General features: G+C 42.3%; 1 protein-coding gene across 2 annotated transcripts in view; it reads right to left on the reverse strand.

The window, feature by feature from the left end:
* Positions 1–23,115, reverse strand: part of CHFR (checkpoint with forkhead and ring finger domains) — a 117,937-nt gene that overhangs the window by 64,574 nt on the left and 30,248 nt on the right. For both annotated transcript variants that reach the window (XM_077461726.1, XM_077461727.1), the window contains exons 6-11: positions 19,114–19,281; positions 16,071–16,226; positions 8,000–8,150; positions 6,260–6,414; positions 3,607–3,769; positions 1,864–2,003 (exon numbers count right to left, since the gene is read on the reverse strand). In XM_077461726.1, the coding sequence (XP_077317852.1) occupies positions 1,864–2,003; positions 3,607–3,769; positions 6,260–6,414; positions 8,000–8,150; positions 16,071–16,226; positions 19,114–19,281 (933 nt within the window). The remainder of the gene's footprint in view (positions 1–1,863; positions 2,004–3,606; positions 3,770–6,259; positions 6,415–7,999; positions 8,151–16,070; positions 16,227–19,113; positions 19,282–23,115) is intronic.

The raw sequence follows: 23,115 nt of genomic DNA on the forward strand, positions 1-23,115 counted from the left end.
TGGCCCCCCTCCTCCTCTCCCCCTCGTTACTTTTTCCTTCTTTTTCCTCTGCCTCATTTTTCATATTTCTGTATATATAAAGCTCCGTTGTCCCAGTCCCCTTAGTATTCCCCCCCCCCCCTTTGTTCCTTTCAAACTCATATATATATATATATATATATAAATTACCCATATATTTTAATAATGAGAGATAGATTTTATATATACACACACATATATACACACACACACACACACACACACACACATACATATGCCCCTCATTATTCCTGCCCATATGTCTCAAACCATTTTTACCCCTCTCCCGTTCGTCAGTCCCCGTCTGCCTGTTCTTTTCATTCCCATCTGCAGCGCTGCTATCGCCTTCCCCTCTCGATTACCAACCCCCATAGTTTCCTACCATTTCTTTCCATCCACGCCCCGCCTTATCTGTATGCACTTCAGGAGTATTCTAACTTTAAAGCCACGCCCCACTCTCCGCTCAGCCACGCCCCCTTCTTAACTTCCTTTATTTAAATCTCTGCCTCTGTCCTCCTATCTGATTGGCCTGATGAAAGAGCACGGTCGTCCTCCCACCTCGACCCGAACGCTCAGGAAACGCGTCGCCTGCCATGATGTCATAATTCCGCAACCCGCGTGTCACAGCAAACCAAGCCTCATTTTGGAATTACATCCCCTGCGTCCACCGAGCCGGCTTTCTTTGAACAACTAACCAGTGGTAACACCAGGAGAAGATAACAGGACACTTGCGGACCGGAATAATATTGATGGACTGAATCAGATGACCCCCCTTATTCTACATGCTTACTTTTACTATGAAAATGTGAGTGCAAAATCTCTCTTCTTTTATAATGAATTGTGCATAAACTGCTTTTTAAAAAAATCTGCACCCAGAGGCGCCCCCTTCTTTCTTCCCTTGTATCCTTGTAATAATCTAGGAGCCTGGTTTCAGCTCCCTGCGGTGGCAGCCCTGCGTGTTGAAATTCCACTCTTAAAGAATTAAAGACATTTCCCTGGGACTTGATAATTGAGATACCTAAATATCTCATATGTACTATCGTTTTATACAGACAGCCTCTCCTTTGAGCATACCATTATGTGATGTTTTGCGCCTTAACTTGTTGTGTTTCGATACATACGGCAACATTACCATTATACCTACGCATACGCTATGCATATAATAGTTAATCCTGTAGATATGACAGTAGGTTACATGTTATATGCTATATGTAGTGATTACTACTACTCCTGTACTTGTAACAACATGAATATGCCTATGTATGTAATGTTATCCGGTTTTCCAATAAACTTTTTTTTTTTTATTTATTTTTTTTTTATCAGAAAAGAAGAGTGTCCTGTGTATGTATTGCCCTGGAAGCTGCTACATCACTACGGTGTCCAGTAGTGATGTAGTTGCTGGCTGGAAAAAGCAGAGCGCACAATAGGAGGAAAGGCATTGCTGGACACAGTGATGCCGAGGTCTTAAAAAAAAAAAAAAAAAAAAAAAAACAAACAAACAAAAAAACTGCTGCCTACTGGACAGGTAGGTAGTCAACTTTTTACAAACTGCTTCAGTCTTCATAGCAACAATTTGTTCATAGCAAGTTAACTTTAAAAACAAAAGCTGGTCAAACTGGAAAAATGCACTTTAAATTTTTATTGCCATTGTAAAAAGCGAAGTTTCAAGATAATACTACAAAAAAATAAAAATAAAAAAAAAGTGGTCTTAGGTTATCCTCCCATCCCACAAAAATCGAATGCATCTAAAATCTCAAGTTTCCAAACCGACAGGTTTGTAGCTGCAATGTAAACATTTCTCTGGCTCTAAACTAGCTGTGAGAGGTCAACTGGTAAAACACTAACCTGCAGGAAACGTAGCAGAGGTAGATGGAGCATCACCTGCAGACCGTGATGCATCAGTCTCAAGAGGTGGAGGATAAGGTGGAGGCTGCACATTTTGTCTACCATATCCTGGACATTGGCGGCAGACCGTGTAGGGTTGGCTGTAGGGTGAAAATGTAAGCAAAGCCAAAATTACTTGAAAAGCACCAAAAAGGAGAAGATAACCATGTATGAAAGCTGTGCTCCAAAATTCCAAGGAAAAAAAAAATGTTGTGTGGTAATATTCAATACACGGTATTCCTTTATGTTCTGGATGATCAATTAAAGAAATGAATGCTCAGCTTAAAAATTCTTGTGGATAACGCTGATTTTTTTTTCATCTTAATTATCTGAGCACGTTATGCAGCACAGTGCTTGTGCTATGTAATTTGGGCCCCTGTATCACCTAAAATAGCCGGTTGATCCTGACTGGTTCTGCCCTCCCCCCTGTAAACTGACCACGGTTTACAATGGATGCTGTGCCCGGACACCGTGGTCAGTTTATGTGCCTCAGTTATCTGCAGCTCTCCTGTCTTCTCCCCCTTCCCTTCCTGCCTGTCCTCTTGCGACAGTGCCACTCCTGCTTCTTTAAAAGTATCATGCTATGCCCTCTGTTAAATAAGGACATGTGCCACACAGTATGCATTTTATAAAAAAGATGCAGATTTCTACCTTATAACAGAGCATCTCCCGGCGCTCACGTGACTCCTCGGCTCTCTCCTCCTCTCGGCTGACGTCAGCGGTCAGCTCAGGAGAGGAGAAAAAGCTGAAGAGTAGGGATGAGCTCAGGCATGTTCACATGGACCACGTGCAGAGCCCGCCAGGAAGTCGGCACAGCACTGCGCTAATCACAGGCGGTGAGACATTGCCCGATCTCTGCAGCCGCACATTGGGGCAATGTCTCAGTGCCTGGTATTAACGCAGCGCTGACTTCCTGGCGGGCTCTGCCCGTGGTCCATGCGAACACGCCTGAGCTCATCCTTACTGAGGAGTCACGCGAGTGCCGGTAGATGCTCTGAAAGAAGGTAGAAATCTGCATTTTTTTTTTTTTTTTTAATAACACACATCCTTATTTAAACAGTTATTAGAAGGCCTGAGAGGACAATCTGTCACAAAGACCTGAACTGCTGAACTGTAGGTTTACCGGGCGCTCGGGTTCGGCAATCACAGATATGGTGGACAGATTATTGGGTGGGGCTGGGGAAAACCCAGCTGTCATGGTACACGTTGGCACCAATGACAAAGTCAGAGGAAGGTGGAGTGTTCTAAAAAGCGATTTTAGGGACTTAGAAGCCAATATCAAGAATGATGTGCGAGTGAATGTGAGATTCAATGGTGAAAAATGCAAGGAGCACTGATAATTAAAAAAAACTATTAGATGGGCACCTTAATGACCACATCATACAGGAGTATACAATGTACTATTAACATATAAGTGTGCGCACACACACACACACACACACGTTGGTGAGGTTAAAAAAAAAACACAAGTCCATCCAGTCCAACTATGTAACAGAGGGGATGGCATGATAGTACAATAGTGGCTTTACAACCACTTTAAGGCAAAAGGGGGTCCAACTAGTACTAGCAAGGTGCACCTAATAAAGTGGCTGATGAGTATATATAGATTTTTTTTTTTTTATTGGGTTGGAATTTTAGTTTCATTGCATTTTTAACATTATATACAGCATAATGTCCAATTCTAGGGATTTTTCCTTTACAAACCTGATGTCTGAGGATTCACTATCAACATCCGATAGTTCAAGGAGGTCTTCTGAACTTCCCTCTTCATCAGAGAACGATCGTCGTACTTTAGGCTGTAGCATATCTTGAGTGATTTTATTGCGAGCATCCATGCTGCGTCTGTCTTCCTCACTGCGACACTTTTCTGTATTTTGTAGCAAAAATACAAAACAAAAAATGACTACACAGTGTCAAGCCCATTTCAAGATATAATGAACACATTTATATTGAAAGTCAATGGCACTGTCCTGATCTCTTCTATTTCTTTGTCCTGCTCCCTCCAGTGCTATGGACTATAGGACCCCTTTCACACCACACCGCAACTTGCGTCGGCGGTAAAACGCCGCTATTTTTAGCTGCGTTTTACCGCTGGATTTGCGGCGGATTTGCGGCGCATTTCGGCCGCTAGCGGGGCGCTTTTACCCCCCGCTAGCGGCCGCGAAAGGGTTAAAACCACCGGCAATACGCCGCAATAGCGGCGTTTTGCCGGCGGCATTACAGCGCTACCCCATTGATTTCAATGGGCAGCAGCAGTGGAGGAGCGGTAAACACACCGCTCCTTCACCGCTCCAAAGAAGCTGCTGGCAGGACTTTTTTCTGACGTCCTGCCAGCGCACCGCTGTAGTGTGAAAGCCCTCGGGGCTTTCACACTACACACAATGGTGCAGCTTCTTTAGGGCGTTTTGCAGGCGCTATTTCTAACGCTATAGCGCCTGCAAAACGCCCTGGTGTGAAAGGGGTCTTATGACACAGTTCTATTCATGCATTTTGGAATTCAAACTCCCATACATTTACATCTTTGCATGTGTGTTGCAGCACATATGGTAATGCATGTGCAAACTGTATGTGTGATTGGGCCCTTATTAGTTTTCCCTTTTCCCACAAAGGATGGGTCCTATATGCCATGGCAATCAAAGGGTTAACAAGGTTACAGCAATAATTTTTAAAAATTGTTATTCATTTTGTAGATCACTTCAACAGTGTGAGACACAGTGTTTCATTGGGGAACACAGTCAAATAATCGTCTACTAATAACTATAGCTGCAATCCCTGAATGGTCAAACACTAGGCAAAGGTAAGGGCACATCCCCTACAACTGATGATTTTGCTACATGTTCCAACAGTGAGTAGTAATGAAAGAGAACCTGCATGTCACCCCTAACATTGAAAGCATTTTACATGGAGTACAATAAATTTGTATTTGTTGGGGTGCACAGCCAGTCAATCTTCTGATAATGGGACATTTAAAAGCAGTCTCAAAAAAAAAAAAAAAAACTAAGGCAGCCTCAAAGATCACAGATCATAACACTGCATGGTGCACCTTGCATCAACAGATGGCATTTGCCAGTGCCTTAAGAGTTACATGGTAAAACAGGAACTAGAATATGAGGTGAAGGTCAAGTAGTTGCCTTGCATACCTGAGAAATAGATGCCTTGTGCCAAAAAGCCTAGGATGCTAAAGTAACATCCCTTCAGGGAAAAGTCTGTCAACCTGACGGGGAGACTGTGGGAGATGGGAATATTAAAGTGCCCAGAAACAGTAGACCGCTATGGTAAAATACATACATTTTTTTTTTTTTTTTTACAAAATTATTAAAAAACAAGGAGTAAAAAAAAATAAATAAAAAAAAAAAAAAACTCTGCAAATTGGTATGTTCAAAACAGACATAATAATACAACCAACTGTGCTTGGACAGATAGCAGAAGGTATATGGATTTAAGCATTTTGCCCAAAAGGAGGGCTTCTTCAGGATACGCCTTCCAGCATTAATAGTTTAAAAAAAAAAAAAAAAAAATCAGAAAGCACAAAACGTATTAGGTAGGTATGTATAGGCTAGATATCCAGTAGCACACTGATTAAAGTCAAAATATATGATCTATGACATATAGGTAGAAATAGGGAGACAAAACCGCCACCATAAGAGCCATCACATGAACATAATTCTCAAAGTGCAAACATTGGTAGGACCTTTTTGTCAATGATTAGAGGATCCAGTTAGAGGGTGGTTTGTACAGCCATGCCCCAAAAACACCAAGTTCAGGTACACGGATGCTCTAAATAATGGGACAGAGACCAGAAAAAAAAACACCCACAGCAAGAACACATGCCATATGGAGTACACAAAATGACAGCACTGAGACATCCAACTTCCTCAGTACACCAAGGTAAAATTGAGCTTATACAGTATTATGCAGTAATTTAGATGGGGTGGAGTTTCTAACCTCCTGGAGGCAGCAGCTATACCTATCAGCAAACCATGGACTGTGTCCCCCAACAGACGCTAGCAGAAATATAGTTTTGATGGTTTTCAAGCACCTTATACAGCATGTGTTTACAAAACATGAAAAAAATAAAAACATGAAAACTTTTCAGCAGCAGCAAAAATAAAAATAAAAAAAAGGGCTTAAAACAGTAAACAACTACAAGTAGCTGGACACTACCTATACACAAGAATGGGATTACAACTTTAATGCACAAACATGAATAGTCTCTTACCTGCACCAACAATGCACATGTGTTAACAGGGCCTCCTGCTATGCATTTGTATGTCTTCTACTTCAGCTAGAATTTCCATCCCCTATCCTAATGAAATAAAAGCACTGGTTTGGTAAGCTACATGTTCTTAAAACTTGCCTGGATGCTGAAGTAGGTAGGCCTCCACTAAATTGTTAAGTATGTGGTTTTTACAGATACGTTCCACAGGACATCGGCAGGTAGGGCAGAGGGAAGAGCGCTCCATCCAGCCAGAATAGCAAGCAGCACAGAATGTGTGCATACAAGGCTGCAAACTAACAGAACAGAAACAATGATTCAGACACAATTAGGGTCCATATATAAAAGACTCTAGTTTTTTTCCCCTTATAGAGAGTGACAAACATGCATTTTGGTGCGTTTAATTAAAAGAAATGTACTGTACCTTTTTTGTAATGATAAATGCAGCTCAGAAGCTAGATTTCTTATGTGCCCTGCTAAACGGTGATATAGAATGTGGGAAGGACTGAGGAGGACACTTACATCATTCCCCTAAAGCGCTCGCAGATAATGTGCTGTCAACCTGTAGGCTGTGAACAGAGCTAGGCATAGCTATTCTCTGAATGGAAATGATCTGTTCTAACATCTAATCTAAGCAACCACAATAGCAGTAAGAGCGACAATGCTGCAGTGATTTTACTGCAAAAAAAAGGATCAAAGAAAGTGCTACTACTGACAGGATCAACAAGTATTCAGAAAATGTCCCAGAACATTTAAAAAATAAATAAATAAAATAAAAAATAAATGGGCTCAATTCAGATATTTTAGCATAGAGTCTCCCTTAAAATCCATACCAGACCTAAAAGGGCCTGGTATAGCATGTGGGGGAGGGAAACCCTTCTTCATTTTTTTTTCCTTCTTTAACTGTCCAGGCTGCTTTGTTTACATCCTGCTGTCAACAGTCCAGCCAAGTATTAATTTCATACATTAGTTAAACAGCACATAGCTAGACTAGCTAGACAGACCATGACTTATTTAACAATGTATTTATTTTTCTGTGGATTGACTTTTACATCAGTTCATGAGGTACTTACTGTGGGTTTCTTATTTCTTGCACAAAAAATAAGCATAAACTGACAAGGAATAGAGATTTTCTATATTGCACACGATATTTGGATCAAATAAGTCATGTGATCTCAATATCACATGCAATTTTGCTTTGTGAATTGAGCCCACAGTCTGATGTTAATGGTATGTGCAGTCTGACTCAAATCATGGGAATGGCCCGAAAGATGTAAGTGGAGGTCATTTTTATTTGAGGATACCATGTTAGTACCCCTCTATAGCCGACATCCTGGGACAAGTTGTAGTGCCTTTTTCCACAGTTCATCCAGTCCTCTTTAGCGTTTCCATTGCTGCTGCCATCTTTCCTGTTACCTAGTAGGTTTTTCCTTTAAAAAAAAGGTGTCTCCCCTGGCTTTATGTCATGATAAAGTCACTATTTGTAAAGGCAATTTTATCATTTTTATTGATTAAAAACAGTTATACATGAACTATTCTGCTGATCTTTGCTTTTCCCTTAATGTTCAGTTATATAGCCTACGGATATACACAGAGCTTGCAAACATAAGCAGTCTTGCCTAGGCATAGATTATTTTTTTATTCAAAATCTGTTTGACCAATTAAATAAGAAGTATCAATGAAATTAACATACATTCACTCAACTCCACAGCTTTCGACCTAGGTGATTGCTCCCTGTACTAGTCCTCATCCATTGAAAAAACCTGTCACCCTTTTCTTCTGTGGAGCCATTAGCAGAAAAGCAAAAAAGGTATAGTACTGGCTTAAAATTATTTCTGTCTAATATACAAAGTATACATACATTTCCTTATCTGGCATTACCTGACACAGTCATGAAGCAGCTCTTGGCAAATTATGCAGGTCAGTGTCTCTTCCATCTTGTCTGGTTTCACGCTAGATGGTTTAGCATCCTCCAATGTGCTCTTTACATTACTGGACAGTGGAGGGGCATGACTGCTTGCACATTCCACTTCTTAAGAAGAAAAAAAACAAAACAAAAAAAAAATTTGTTAAAAAAGTTATATAAGTATTCACTGCCCACAAAGTGCACATTTCAGTTTTGGAGAGAAAAAGTGACAACTTGTGTTAAGGTCCACTATATATTTCAAGTATTTTTGTCATTTGACTGATTCTATTCCTCTTGTTTGTAGGTACTGCATTTGCTTGGTCCTATTTTTCAAAACGACCTTACCTTGGAGAATCTTCCTTTACTATATTTATGTGGGCAGTCTCCAAGGTGCAATACAACCCCAAATCACAAAAAGATGGGTTGCTGTGTAAAATCAACATAAATATAGAATGCAATAGTGTGAAAATCTCAAACCCCATATTTTATTCACAATAGAAAACATATCAAATGTTTTACCACTTCCCGACCTGTAGCAAAATGACAGCTAGGCGGTGGTTCAGTTACACTGACTGGGAGTCATATGACATCCAGCAGGATAATTGCCAGTGCGCGCCCATGGGGGCATGCATCGTGGCGACCAGTGGTGCGGCGTGTCAGTCCGACACACCGCTACACCGATCTTGGTAAAGAGCCTCTGACAGAGGTCCTTTACATTGAGATCAGCCGTGATTGGACATGGCTTATCACGTGGTAAACAGGAAGAGCCACCGTTTGGCTTTTCCTTACTAGGTGCCACCTATAAGTACCCATCAGTGCAGCCTTTCAGTGCCCAGTACCACCCATGAATGCAGCCCATCAATGCCACCCATCAATGTCACCTTATCAGTGCAGGAGTAAACTTGTTTACAAATTTTTATAACAGAAATAAAAAAATAAAAAACACACACACACACACACACACACACACACACACACACACCTTTTAAAATTTTCGGTCTTTATTTGTTTAGCAAAAAAATAAAACACAGGAGGTGAACAAATCCCACAAAAAAGAAAGCTCTATTTGTGGGAACAGTTTGGGTAAAGTGTAGCATGACCGTGCAATTGTCATTTAAACAGCAGCAGCGCTGAAAGCTGAAAATTGGCTTGGACAGGAAGGGGGTAAGTACCTGGTATTGAAATGGTTAAGCTGAGGGGCCAAAAAAAAAGAAAAAAACATTTTGAAATTGAAGACAGCAATAAACCTCAAAAAATGTGGGACAGGGCCATGTTTTACCACGGTGTAGCATCCTCTTCTTGTTAACACTGTCTGGAAATGGAGGAAACCAATTGCTGGAGTTTTGGTAGAGAAATGTTGCCCCAGTCTTGCCTAATATAGAATTCAACCTGCTCAATCCTAGGTTGTCTATCATATTTTTCTTTTAAAGATGTGCCAAATATTTTCAATTGGTGAACGTTTTGGACTGCAAGTAGGCCAGTTAAATATCGTGACTCTTCTATGAAGCTATGCTGCTGTCCTAGATGGAGTATGCGGTTTTGCAGTCACATGGGACTTTCACTGTATTGTTCATTTAAGCACAACGACTCCATTTTGTTCACGCTGTTGAAACGTATCTGTGTGAAGGTTACAGAACACATCTTCTGCTAGCTCTTTCTCTACTTCCCCTCCCCTCTCAAGGTTTTACTTTTGCAATTCTTCCAATTACTAGCTTTTAACCACTTCAATACAGGGCATTTTCACCCCCTTCCTGCCCAGACCAATTTTCAGCGATGTAACATTTTGAATGACAATTGCGTGGTCGTGCGACAATTTATGTCCCCCCCCCCCCCCCAAATTTAGCTTTCTTTTGGTGGTATTTGGTAGATGTGCCAAACACCCCACCCCCCCATTCGGTTTGCACCAGAACAGAAAAACAATTTGTTCAAACATGCGAACATCGTTAAAATCTATGGGACACAAACAAGAAAAATCAAAAGTGCTAATTTTTGCTAAAGCTTATATGCATGGTATGGTCTTAAAAAGTGTTTGGGGGCCTGGGTCCTGCCCCAGGGGACATGCATCAATGCAAAAAAAAAAAAAAAAAGGGCAGTTTTTTTGGGAGCAGCGATTTTAATAATGCTTAAAGTGAAACAATAAAAGTGCAATATTCCTTTAAGTTTCGTACCTGGGAGGTGTCTATAGTATGCCTGTATGGGGCGCATGTTTCCTGTGTTTAGAACAGTCAGAGCAACATGACATTTCTAAAAGGAAAAAAAGTCATTTAAAAAACTACTCGCGGCAATAAGGAATTGTCGGTCCCGGCAATACACATAAAAATTCATTGATAAAAACGGCATGGGATTCCCCCACAGGGGAACCCCCCAAACCAAAATTGAAAAAAAAATTAAATAAAAATAAAAATGCCTGGGGGTCTCCCCAAATTCCACACCAGGACCTTCAGGTCTGGTACTGATATTAAGGGGAACCCCGCAACAAAAAAATTAATAAAAAAAAAAAAGTGGCACGGGTCCCCCCAAAAATCCATACCAGACACTTATCCGAGCACGCAACCTGGCAGGCTGAACCGTTCCAGGCTACATGCCCTCAACATTGGGAGGGTGCTTTGGGATAGCCCCCCAAAGCACCTTGTCCCCTTGGTGATGGGGAGAAGGGCCTCATCCCCATAACCCCTGCCCGGTGGTTGTGGGGGTCTGCGGGCAGGGGACTTATCGGAATCCGGAAGCCCTCGTTAACAAGGCAGTCCTCCAGATCCCGCCCCCCCCCCCCCCGTGTGAATTGGTAATGGGGTACAAATGTAGCCCTACCATTTCACAAATAGTGTCAAAAATGTTAAGAGACAAAACGGTTTTTGACAATTCCTTTATTAATGGTCTTCCGTCGGTGTTCTTCCTCCATCTTGTTCTTCCCCCGCTTCTTCCTCTAGCTTCCTCCAGTCTTCTAGTGGGGCATCTTCATCTCGCTTCTTCTCAGAGGGGGGTATTGGGTCACCGGGTGGCTCAGCCCTCCGTTATATAAGAGCTGTCACCTGAACAGAAGTGTTACAAAGCAGGAGACTTCCATTGAGGTGGATTGTGCGGAGGACGAATCGGAGAAGAAGTTGGGTGAAGATGCCGGACGAGAAGACTGGAGGAAGGTAAAGGAAGAAGCAGGGGCAGAACAAGATGGAGGAAGAAGAACACCACCGAAGGAAGACCAGAATAACATGGAATAAGAATCGGGGAAAGAAGAAGGCATTAATAAAGGAATTGTCAAAAACAGTCTATTGTCTTTAACATTTGACACTTTTTGTGAAATGGTAGGGCTACATTTGTACCCCATTACCAATTTACACAGGGGGGGGGGGGATCTGGGGTGCCCTTGTTAAAGAGGGCTTCCAGATTCTGATAAGTCGTCCACCCACAAACCCCCACAACCACTGGGCAAGGGTTGTTGTGGGAATGTGGCCTGGTACGATTCGGGGGGGGGGGTGTTCTCGCCCCCCTCTTTTCCTGCAGCCTGCCAGGTTGCGTGGTCGGATAAGGGTCTGGTATGGATTTTTTTGGGGGGGGGGGACCCACACGCAGTTTTTTTTTTTTTTTTACATTTTGGTTCAGGGTTCCCCTGTGGGGGAATCCCATGCCGGTTTTAATCAATGAACTTTTAGGTGAATGGCTGGGACCGACAATTCAGCGAACAGCTCATGTTCGACCTGAACATAAAGTCCATCCCTATTGATCACCTGCACAGCTTTTTTTTTTTTTTTTTTATAGCGCAAAAAATAAAGAGCGCAACAATTTTTTTTTTTTTTCAAAAAACAACAAAAAAAAACAACAACAACCCCACAATAATTAATGTCTTCCTCAGTTTAGGCCAATATGTATTAGTCTACAATTTTTAATTTTTTTTAACCAAAAACATTTTTTTTTTGCTAGTAATGGCGGTGATCTGCGATTTTTGTCAGGACTGCGATAGTGCGGCGTACAAATTGGACACGACACTATTTTGTGACCATTGATAATTATACAGCGATCAGTGCTATAAATATGCACGGATTACTGTATAAATGTCACTGGCAGGGAAGAAGTTAACGTGTTACCTAGGGAGTGATTCTAATTGTGAGGGGGGACTGACTGGGTGAGGCAACCTATATACAAGGAACACACGATCGGTCTCCTCTCCCTTGACAATCGCGGGTGCCCGGTGGACATCGCATCCGCTGGGCACGCACATCAGCTGAAGCGGCGAGCACAGGCTCCCTAGATGGCCTGGAAGCTGACGACGTCATGACAGCTACCCTGGATGAGAGAGCCACCTTGCGGCCATCATATGACCATACGTGGGATGGGAAGTGGTTAATTATATATTCCTATTTGTTAGCTTTTAACAACATCTCACACCACCCCTTTCTTATCTATGTATAAAATAACAACATGTAATAATAAACTTTGGCTCTGAACAGACATTTTACACACAGTGATTGCGTCCTGTGAATCTGTTCCTGCAGCTGCAGTATTAACTTCTGTTTTTAGAGTCCCTATCAGAAATAATTCCATAATAGCATAGTACTGCTGAAAAATGCAAGGCCTTCCCTGAAAAAGACGTTGTCTGGATGGGAGCCTATGCCGCTATAAAACCTGGATATATCTTTCAGCATTGATGGTACCTTTCCAGGTGTGCAAGCTGCCCATTCCATATGCACTACTGCACAATCAGAGATGCAGGCTTTTGAACAGAGCACTGATAAGCCAGGTCCCTCTTCTCTTAATTCCGGAGAAGCAGTGCCCATTATTGCCAAAAAAGGAATGTAAAATTTTGACTTGTCTGACCACAGACCAAAGTTTTCCACATTGCAACAGACTGCTTTAAATGAGTTTTGGCCCAGAGACGATGACAGTGTTTCTGAATCATGTTCAGGTACAGTATGGCTTCTTTGCAGGATAAAGATATTACTTGCATTTTTGAATGGCACAATGAACTGTGTGCACAGACAGAGATTTCTGGAAGTATTCCTGAGCCCATGTAGTGATGTCCATCACAGAATCATGCCCATTTTTAATGCAGTGCCACCTGAGGGCCTGAAGATCACAGGCAACCAAGATTGCATTTCCGCCTTGTCCCATGTGCACAGAGATTTCTCCAGAGTCCCAAAATCTTTTGATATTATGTACTGTAGATGATATACTTTAAGTCTTTGCAACTTTAAATTGTGGAACATTATTCTGAAATTGTTCAACAATTTTTAGCAGATTGGTGAACTTCTGCCCACCTTTACTTCTGAAAAACGTTAAAATGCTATTTTTATATCCAATCATGTTACCGACCTGTTGCCAATTAGCCTAATTTGTTGCAAAATGTTCTTCCAGCTCTTCCTTGTTAGTATCACTTACTTTGCCAGCTTTTTGTTGCCCTATTCCAAGACGTGCTGCTGCCATCGATTCCAAAATTACCTTAATTTTTTCCTAAAATGGTACATTTTATACATTTGTTATGTGTTCTATTTTCTATGGTGAATAACATATGGGTTTATGAATTTTCCCAAATTATTGCTTTGTTTTTATGCAGATTTTACACAGCTTCCAAACTTTTTTGGAATTGGTGTTGTAAAAACGGCACCAATGCCATTCCCATAGACATGCAAGTACTTTACTGAAGATGGAACTCCCAGTACAGTAAACATAAAATAATTGGCGCACTTCTCACACCTCGCTGGCCATAAGTGGACATCAAGCTATGCAAGATTTCTGAGAGAGGCAGTAAACGAATTATAGAAGTCTTGGTGAAGACTATTCTGAAAAGCAAATGGAACACTTACTATGGATGCAATGAAGAGAAATTTGATTTTTCAGAAATGTATCTAAAGCAGTTATATATTTTACAAACATTAAAAGAACTGAATTTTTCCTTTCAGATGAAATACATCAAGAAGCAGTTCAAGAATTTAGCAGCACATGTTCAACGCAATTACATCCAAAATTTAGTGTCAGTAAGAAGGATATTGCAATTAAGAAAAAAGTCACAGCTGAACAAAAAAAAAAAATATTAAAACCTACACAGCATGCTAGCAATCATAAGCTTCATAAAATTATTACTGGGTGTTCCAGGTAAACTTTTCTGTCAATATTTAGTAGCAACTGACCCTTGGACAGCCACAAATATTCCTACCATAAGTGCCGGCAGCAGTTCAAATACTGCACCTCCCTGCTGATAAACCTTTCCTACCATAATGCCTGGATTTTTGAAAGTTTGGATACTGGGATAGCTCTGGGGGTAATTGACTGGGGTTTATTTATGAAGGATAAGAGGCTGTTCACACACAATGTACATGTTTTGTAAATAAAGCGAGCGGTGTTCCTTGAAACAACCAATCGTGTACTAACAAAAATGCTATTTTTATTTTATTAATTCCCTTGCAAATAATTGGGTATTCAATGTGAGCCCAGTTTCACCTTAAGGCCACTTTCACAATGAAGCACTTTACAGGCGTTTTAGCGCTAAAACTAGTGCCTGCAAAGCACCTCTCCTGTCACTTCAGTGTGAAAGCCCAAGTGCTTTCACACACTGCATCGGTGCACTTGCAGGACGGGGAAAAATAAAAATAAATCGCCAAAGCATCTGCAAAGCAATTCGGCAGCAGGGATTTGTGGCCGCTTTTAACTCTTTTTTTCAGCCGCTAGCAGGGGATAAAAGCACCCCCGCTAGCTGCCAAAAAGCGCAGCTAAAACAACAGTAAAGCACTGCTAAAACTAGCTGCGTTTACCACCAATGCAGCCGCTGCTTCAGTGTGAAAGTGGCCTAAAGGTTAAAGCGTTTGTTACCCTAACAAAAAACAAAAAGGATCCTGTTCCTTTAAAGCATGTTATACAATACAGCGCTTGTGCTGTGTAATTTGGCCCCTTCAATCACCTGAAAGACCTGGCCAATCCTGCCAGATTCTGCCCTCCTCCCTGTAAACTGATCACAGTTTATCATGGCTTCTGAGCCCTGACACCATGGTCAGTTTATGTGCCTCCATCATCCGCAGCTCTCCTGTCTCTCCTCTGTCCTCTCTACCCCTCCCCCCCCAACCCAGTCAACCAGTTACATTAAAAGTTTTTGTTTAATAATCCTGTGCGCCCCAGTGTCTGCGTTTTATAAAATTAAGCCATTCTTTACCCATTTTCAGGATCGTCGCTCTTGTGACTGGCCGCCTTTAGCCTCCTCCCCTCCCGACTGACTTCAGCATGGGAATATATGCCTTGCACACTGCAGCTGTCAGGCAGGAGGAGCAGAGAGGCAGCGGGCCACGTGAGCGGTGCTCTGAAAACAGGTAAGGAACAGCTCATCTTTTTATAAGACACACAGATACAGACAGGATTATTAAAACACAGAGGATGGTATAAATTGCATATAGTGCAACTTATAATAACCACTTTAAAGTTGTTTTTATTTTATTTTATAATAGCATAAATGCACATGTTTTTGCACGTAAAAAACGTGCACTTATAAAATTTATTCTCAGGAGCCTGCAGAGCATTGCGCCTACGATCAGTGGATCGTGGGTGCAATGTCAGGCTCCTGCAAACACTTCATACAGCTCTCTCCCCTTACCTCTGTACTGGAAGACAGTTGCGGAGTTGCAAGAAGTGTCAATGGACTATGAGGGCACTGATTACAACTCTTGGTACATTGAGAGCTACAAGTCTGTCTGCTTTGCTGTGAACGAATGATGAGGCTGTGTGAGTGGAGCTCAATCCAAGTGTGCTTATACTAGCAGGAGAGAGCAGTAGACCATACTACAAAGAACTAAAAACTCAAGTCAAAACTCCCATGGCAAAACTATTTGCTTTCCGCGTGGTACTAAAGACAATGCAGTCATTTATGGGATAGATCATCTGGCTGGATAACTATTATTCTACATCTTACGAAAGACCTGCCTATCCAACTGTTCAGAGACAATTTTTGCAAGCACTGCCTAGACAGCACTAGACAGCAAGTAAAAAGGAAATTTGTTTTGTTTTTCCCTGCATCTTTAATATTTTCCATGTAAGGTTCCAGAAAGAAAGAGATATACAATTAACACTAACCATATTTCAGCTTCTTTTTAGGAGGCGGCTGACCATCTTGCTCTGTATCACTTGTCAGAGACGCAACCCTGGTTGTCTGCATGCTCGGTCCATCAAGTCCTGTACTGGAATGCTGCTCAGGTTGATTCTTCATTGCAGTCACAGCAGATACACTGTCTAAAATACCATGGAGTGGATAGTTTGACAGTGGAATACAAAGGCTTAACTATCTATTACCACATGCAAATATACCATATAATTAACGCAAAAGACACACATATTATAAAAGAAAACACTAAATGCATTAGGTTGACAGTGAAGTATTGCAAGGTAAAAAGGCATCTATCACTCGCATATAAATGTACCAGATTGTTCATGGAGAATGCAGAAAGTAAATTTCCAGAAATTAATTAACCACTTCCCGACCAGCGCACGACGATGTACGTCAACAGAATGGCACGGGCAGGCATATTGGCGTACATGTACGTCCAATATTCGTTGCCGCCGTGCCATCGGGAGCGTGCTGCCGGCGGCGTGCTCCCGCGCTGGTCGGCACCCCCGTGAGTCCGGTCGCGGGGCCCGCGGACTCGATCGCCGTGGGCATCCCCGCGATCGTCTCACGGAGCGGCCGAATGGAGGAAATGCTGTATAAACAACATTTTTCCATTCTGCCTAGCAACTAGTGACGCTGATCTCTGCTCCATGTGATTGGAGCAGAGATCAGTGTACACTAAATGAAAGCCCAACCCCCCCACAGTTAGCAACACACCCCTAGGAACACTTAACCCCTACACTGCCACCCACTGGTTAACCCTTTCACTGCCAGTGTCATTTACACAGGAATCACTGCATTTATATAGCAGTGATTACTGTATAAATGACAATGGTCCCAAAAATGTGTCAAAAATGTCCGATGGGTCCCCCACAATGTCGCAGTCACAATAAAAATCGCAGATCGCCGCCATTATTAGTAAAAAAAAAAAAAAAAAAATTAATAAAAATGCTATAAAACTATCCCTATTTTGTAAACGCTATAACTTTTGCGCAAACCAATCAATAATCGCTTATTGCGATTTTTTTTACCAAAAATATGTAGAAGAATACGTATCGGCCTAAACTGAGGGAAAAAAAATTTTTTTTATATATTTTTGGGGATATTTATTATTACAAAAAGTAAAAAATAATGATTTTTTTTCAAAATTATCGCTCTATTTTTGTTTATAGCGCAAAAAATAAAAACCGCAGGGGTGATCAAATACCACCAAAAGAAAGCTCTATTTGTGGGAAAAAAAGGACGTTAATTTTGTTAGGGAGCCACGTCGCACGACCGCGCAATTGTCAGTTAAAGCGACGCAGTGCCGAATCGCAAAAAGTGGTCTGGTCTTTGACCAGCAAATTGGTCCGGTCTGAAAGTGGTTAATTATGGCTTTGCAAATTAAAAAAAAATAAAATAAAAAAATAAAAGTGAGCCAACACACATTTATGAGGTACAGATTAATTGACCAGAGATCAGTGAATTTGTCCGAATCTCAACCGATCAGTTGTGATAACTTTCTGCAAACTAGCTTCACCCATGACCAAAATGTCAAGTAGCCATTTTTTTGCAACTACAGACAGGCTTAATGGCACTATACACTTTTAAAAATGTATGCATATGACATATAAACGACTGCATATGTACAGTTGTGACAAAAGCTCACAAAGAATCCGTAACAAGGGATATTTCAATGTTGCACAGAATGATCTGTAAAAGTATGGTGAGTTTTGAGTATAAATAGGAGTGAAAGTGACTGTAGGTGCGGTTGATACATAAAATGTCCCAGGGACAACTTTCTGGGTTATAGTCAAAGTGTTATTGGGGAACAGCAGGACAGTGAAAGGGCAGAGTCTGCCACATGGGCTCCTCCTTGGCAGACCAGTCTCTTGGATAAAGAAGGGAGACCGACTAAGAAAAAGAGGGAACAAAAATATATTCCAGCTGCATGGTGAGCTCTCTGTCTGACTGCTCGCTTTGCCCGCTTGTGTCTGTGTGAGCTCTAATTACTGTAGCGCTCTAACCTGCATGGGAATTAGATTGTGTTGCATATGTAGTTTCTACACAGGAATGTCAGTTCTCACAAAACAGAGGTAATGCAACAACATGTGCAATGCCATGACCACATTTCATGTTTTAAATAAAAGAAACTGCTGACACATGAATGTGAAGATTTACTCTACCATAGGCTGCATGTATAGGGAAACATATTAGATCATGAAATTACCTAGTCAACGCACATCTTAAAGTGGTTGTAAACCTTTACAACACACTTTGACCTACAGGTAAGCCTAGATTAAGGCTTACCTGTAGGTCCAAGAAATATCTCCTAAACCTACACTATTTGCCGAAGGACAGGCACCGCTGTCTGCGGCGCGCAGGCGCACTGAGTGCACGCCCGCCAACGGCGATATGCCGCGCGTGGCGGCTCCCGTGCGCAAGCGGGGGAGTAACGTCATCGCAGCTTCGCCGAATGACAGCGGCGGAGCAGCGAGACCCACCAAGAAGATGGATGCGCCGGACTACAGGGGACAGCGGTGACTTCGCTGGCTCCTGTGTCAGGTAAGTGACACATAATGGACTACTATGCGATGCATAGTAGTCCATTATGCTTTACCTTTGCAGGGAATGAAAGAGGAAGTAAACTCATCAGGGTTTACTTCCTTTTTAAAGTATGTAGGTGAAAACTACAAGGTTCAGGTTGGAATGTTTACAAATGACTTTCAATGAAAAATACACATGTACTGTATAGGACCAGGCAATAAATATACAGAAATACAGTACTGTGCAAACATTTTAGGCACGTGTGAAAAAAAAAAAAATGCTGTAAATCAAGAAAGCTTTCAAAAATAGAAAGTGTATTTTTATAATATAAATGGGTCGCATGAGGTCCCCAGGTTGCAGTTTGAGTACCAGGGCTTTAGGTCATTCTTGGTTCTAAAATGTATGAAATTTTAGTAGTAAAAATGCAACTGTGCAATGCCAAAACACCATTTACAGCATATTTGCTTCTGACTGCATTGCTCTCACCATCAATGGATGACTGAACCTTCAAGGAAGAATCTGGCTCTTTAGCAGAGGTAGTGCGTGCGTTAAAGAGGCTGGATGTGGAAGTGGAAGGCTGAGGTTCCTCACAGGTAAAGGAAGAATCTTGAAGTGGAGATAAAACCTGTGTCTCCTCTGCGATCCCTGAGGTATCTGTAGATGGAGTGGGCATTAGAAAACCAACATATTTAAAATGCATGGCCTAGTCTTTAAAACATAGGTCAATTATGTATTATACACACGATTTTATACAGCAACAGCAGTTTAAGCAGCACTTTACAACGTAGGGGGGAACAGCACAATTACAGTTCAATACAGAAAGGACAGGAGGGCCCTGCTCATAGAGCTTACATTCTAAAAGGGAGGGGGTGATGGTACAAAAGGTAATAGATGCAGGGAATGATTTGATGGGGATGGCTCGGGGACAGTTAGGTGGGTGTGGGATAGGCTTCCCTGAATAAGTGAGTTTTCAGGGATCTCCCAAAGGTGGACAGGTTAGGGTCTGATCGGACATACTGGGGCAGGGAGTTCCAGAGGATGGGAGAGGCTCTGAAAAAGTCCTGAAGGCGAGCATGGAAGAAGGTAACAAGGGAGCTAGAGAGAACGATTTGGGCGATATCTGCGGGCGATGTTGTGGCTGGCCTTGTATGTTGTAGTTAGCATTTTGAATTTTATACGGTGGGGTAGGGGAAGCCAGTGAAGAAATTGACAGAGGAGCAGAAGTCATGCATCGGTTAGTGAGGTGCGTTAGTCTAGCAGCAGCATTCATAATAGACTGAAAGGGGGATAGCCTGCATATGGGTAGGCCATTAAAAAGGAGAGAGTTGCAGTATCCAAAGCGGGAAATAATCAAGGAGTGAATAAGTTAATTTGTGGTGTCAGTCAGGATGTTGAATTCTGGAGATGCTGCGGAGGTTAAGGTGGCAGGATTTAGCCAGTGATTGGATGTGGGGGCTAAAGGAGGGGTCAGAGTCAAGGATCAGACCCAGGACCCTGGCATGTGTGGAGGGACCAATGGTTGTACTGTTGATCTTAATTGTAAAGTCATGGGGGGGGGGGGGGGGGGGAGCGCTAACAAAACAAGCTCAGTTTTAGAAAGATTGAGTTTGAGAAAGTGGTGTGACATCCATACCGATATGTCATGTCATTCAGCAAGTTTGAGATCCGTAAGGAGATTGAGGGGGCGAGTTGAGGAGTGGTGAGATAGATCTGGGTGTCGTAGGTGTAGAGGTGCTATTGGAAGCCATGGGGAGGTTATCAACTGTCCCAAGGAAAAGATGTAGAGCAAGAAAAGGAGGGCCCCATGGAGTTGTGACACTGAAAGTGCGTTGAGATATGTAGGAGGAGGAGAACCAGGATAAAAGTAGAATCATGGAGGCCAAGGGAGTGCAGTTTGCTGAGGAGGAGCAGGTGGTCAACTGTGTCCAAGGCAGCAGAGAGGTCTACGAGTATGAGTCTGGAATAATGGCCATTGGTTTTAGCAGTTAGTAGGTCATTGGGGAGTTTTAGTAGGGCAATTTCAGTGTAATGTTGTGGATGGAAGTAGGTTGTTGTCTGTGAGGTAGCGACTCATTTGGTCATGGACAAGGCGTTCGATGGGCTTGGAAGCAAGGTGCCAGAGGAGAGGGAAAGTTTGAAGATGTGGGTTAGGGAGTTTAGGATAGAGCGGGAAGGTGGTCACAGTAATTGTGAGGGGACAAGTGGGGAGGTGGGCCATGGAGAGGAGTTTATCAACTTCTTCGGTGGTAACTGGGCAGAAGGAGGAGAGTATGGAGTGTGGTGTTGGAGCTGATGTGTTGGGTAGGGGAGGAATTTGAAGGTCAAATGACACAAGCATGAGCTAATGGATGCTGCAATAGCTGGGTCGGTGTATGACCATTATAAATGGTTATCTGTTCCTTGTTAGACAGAAAATAATGCAGACTTAAATAAAACATTTTTGTACTCTTTGAAAAATCTATTTCTTGTAGTTCTTTGATGGACACAGGAATTAAGATTTAGTCAGGTTATATGCTAGTGCTGGTTTGGACACCGACATACAGAAAACCCAAGCCAGCCTCCAGTAAAATCCTTCCTATTCCCAGCATGCCTCAGTTTTGTGAATAAAACTACTACTAAAAGGACGCAAAACAAAAAATCCAGGAGGGGTGGACCTGTGTCCTCCAATGTATCCTGAACAAAAACTCTTGAGCTAACCCCCAGGAAGGAAAGGTCCCAAATGGGAAGAAAGTACCAAATACAGGTCCAGGCAAGAAAAAAAAAAAAACAGCCAATCTACATTTTAAGGCCCAATGCCTAACATCCTTAACCCTTAGGGTCAAGAGGAGAAAACTCAATTATTAAAAAGGAGGCTGTCTAAGCCAGGCAAGCAACCTCCTGAAAGGAAGTACACCAGAGAATATATAGTTTTAGTAGAACCCAAAATAGCCCAATGAGGGCATGAAGCGACGCTGACCCCAAAAGGTAAACGAGTGCACAGGGGACAACGTCATAAGGATAGTCAGGAATGAAAATTCAACCTCAGCCCCAGGCTTGTGGAATGAGAACCACCTATAGATAACAAAAAGGTGAAAAATTCACATCCTTTCCTGACATTCCTATGCGACACTTACCCGGATCATAGAAATTATTCTATGGCGTTCCTGACTCCCCCCCCTCCAGATCCAGCAAAGCATTAAAAGTCTAGGAGAAAGGGCCATAAATCTTAGCCAAAGCACTAAAAGCATGTGTCTGACTAAAGTGAACCATAGAACTGTGCTTTTTCCTCCCCTCCCATTCAGAGACAAAAAATTAATTAAAAATAAATAAATAAATAAATAAATAAATAAAAAGGGGGAGGATTGCTCTATCCACAGAAGCAAAATGGATGGAGGAATCCCCACACACAGGGACATAGTATTCAGAGAGTGGGAGCTACTGATGTCAGAACTCATTGATCAGCAAAAGTTTCCCAGCATGTCTCTTCAACGGACGATTAAGCGATCAACTTCTGTTGAGTGGGGGTGGCCACACTGAATAAAATTTGCCCAGTCTCTGCTAAACCAGTCTAATTTTGATGAGTCTTTGACCAGATTTAGAGCAGGCCAAGGGAAGGCATATTGGGGACATTTACCAGAAAACTTGATATCCCTCAAGGAGGGAGGCCCAATTCCCTGATAGAGATCCCACAGAACACTCTGTGAACCCTCTGTCCCCAGTAGTGTACCTACAGAAGGTGATCTGCCTGCTGAAAATTCAGGGAGTCACAGGGCTTTACTTGCCTGAACCCACAGGAGCTAAAGCACAGCCCAGTGCACAAGCCTCTCGTCTCATTGCGGATACTACTAGTTCAGAAGAGCTAGACTCCAAGGCAATGAAAGGTGGCCAACTCTAGAATTTAGTGAGGCCTGATCCAGTCAGATCTTACAAGAGTTACGTTTGGGAAGGTGCAAAACTACAAGGATCCATCAAAGCAGATTCTCTTAAAAGAAGGTTGCCTGAGAATTCTAGATGGAGATGCCAGGAGAGGACAGTAGACTAAATACAGGAGCCAATGCTATAAGAATCAGCCCTGAGGATTCAGGTTCTTGTCCAAATAGGAAACAGCTAGAGCTGGTCCCAGTTGAGCATGTGGGTCAGGGGGCCCTTCTTGAGAGGAGAGACCGTGCAGAGGTACTATGTACCACAAGGGTCTATTCATGTCCCAGAGACATGGGCCTTCTGAGGAAGGGTATAGAGACCTGGATAAGGGCCAGCTCCAGAAATTAACATAAGGAGTGGGACAAAACGCGTGGAAAGACCTCAGACTAACTGGGGGAAGCGCAAGATCTTAAAGTATCATGGGGAGATAAAAAAAAGGGAACAGAGGTGGGCAACAAGAGGAAAGGATTTGTCTGTGTGCTAAAAAGGGGACTCTGTGCATCTTGGTGGGTCCTTGGGTAGTTTTCCCCCTCCAGCATTCAGATGCAATCAGCCCTCTACTTGTAGAAATGGGGGTGCACCTTTATG

Source organism: Lithobates pipiens, unplaced genomic scaffold (genome assembly GCF_037356315.1).
Source record: "Lithobates pipiens isolate NorthernLeopardFrog02 unplaced genomic scaffold, aLitPip1_a1.2 Scaffold_3, whole genome shotgun sequence".
Lineage (NCBI taxonomy): Eukaryota > Metazoa > Chordata > Amphibia > Anura > Ranidae > Lithobates > Lithobates pipiens.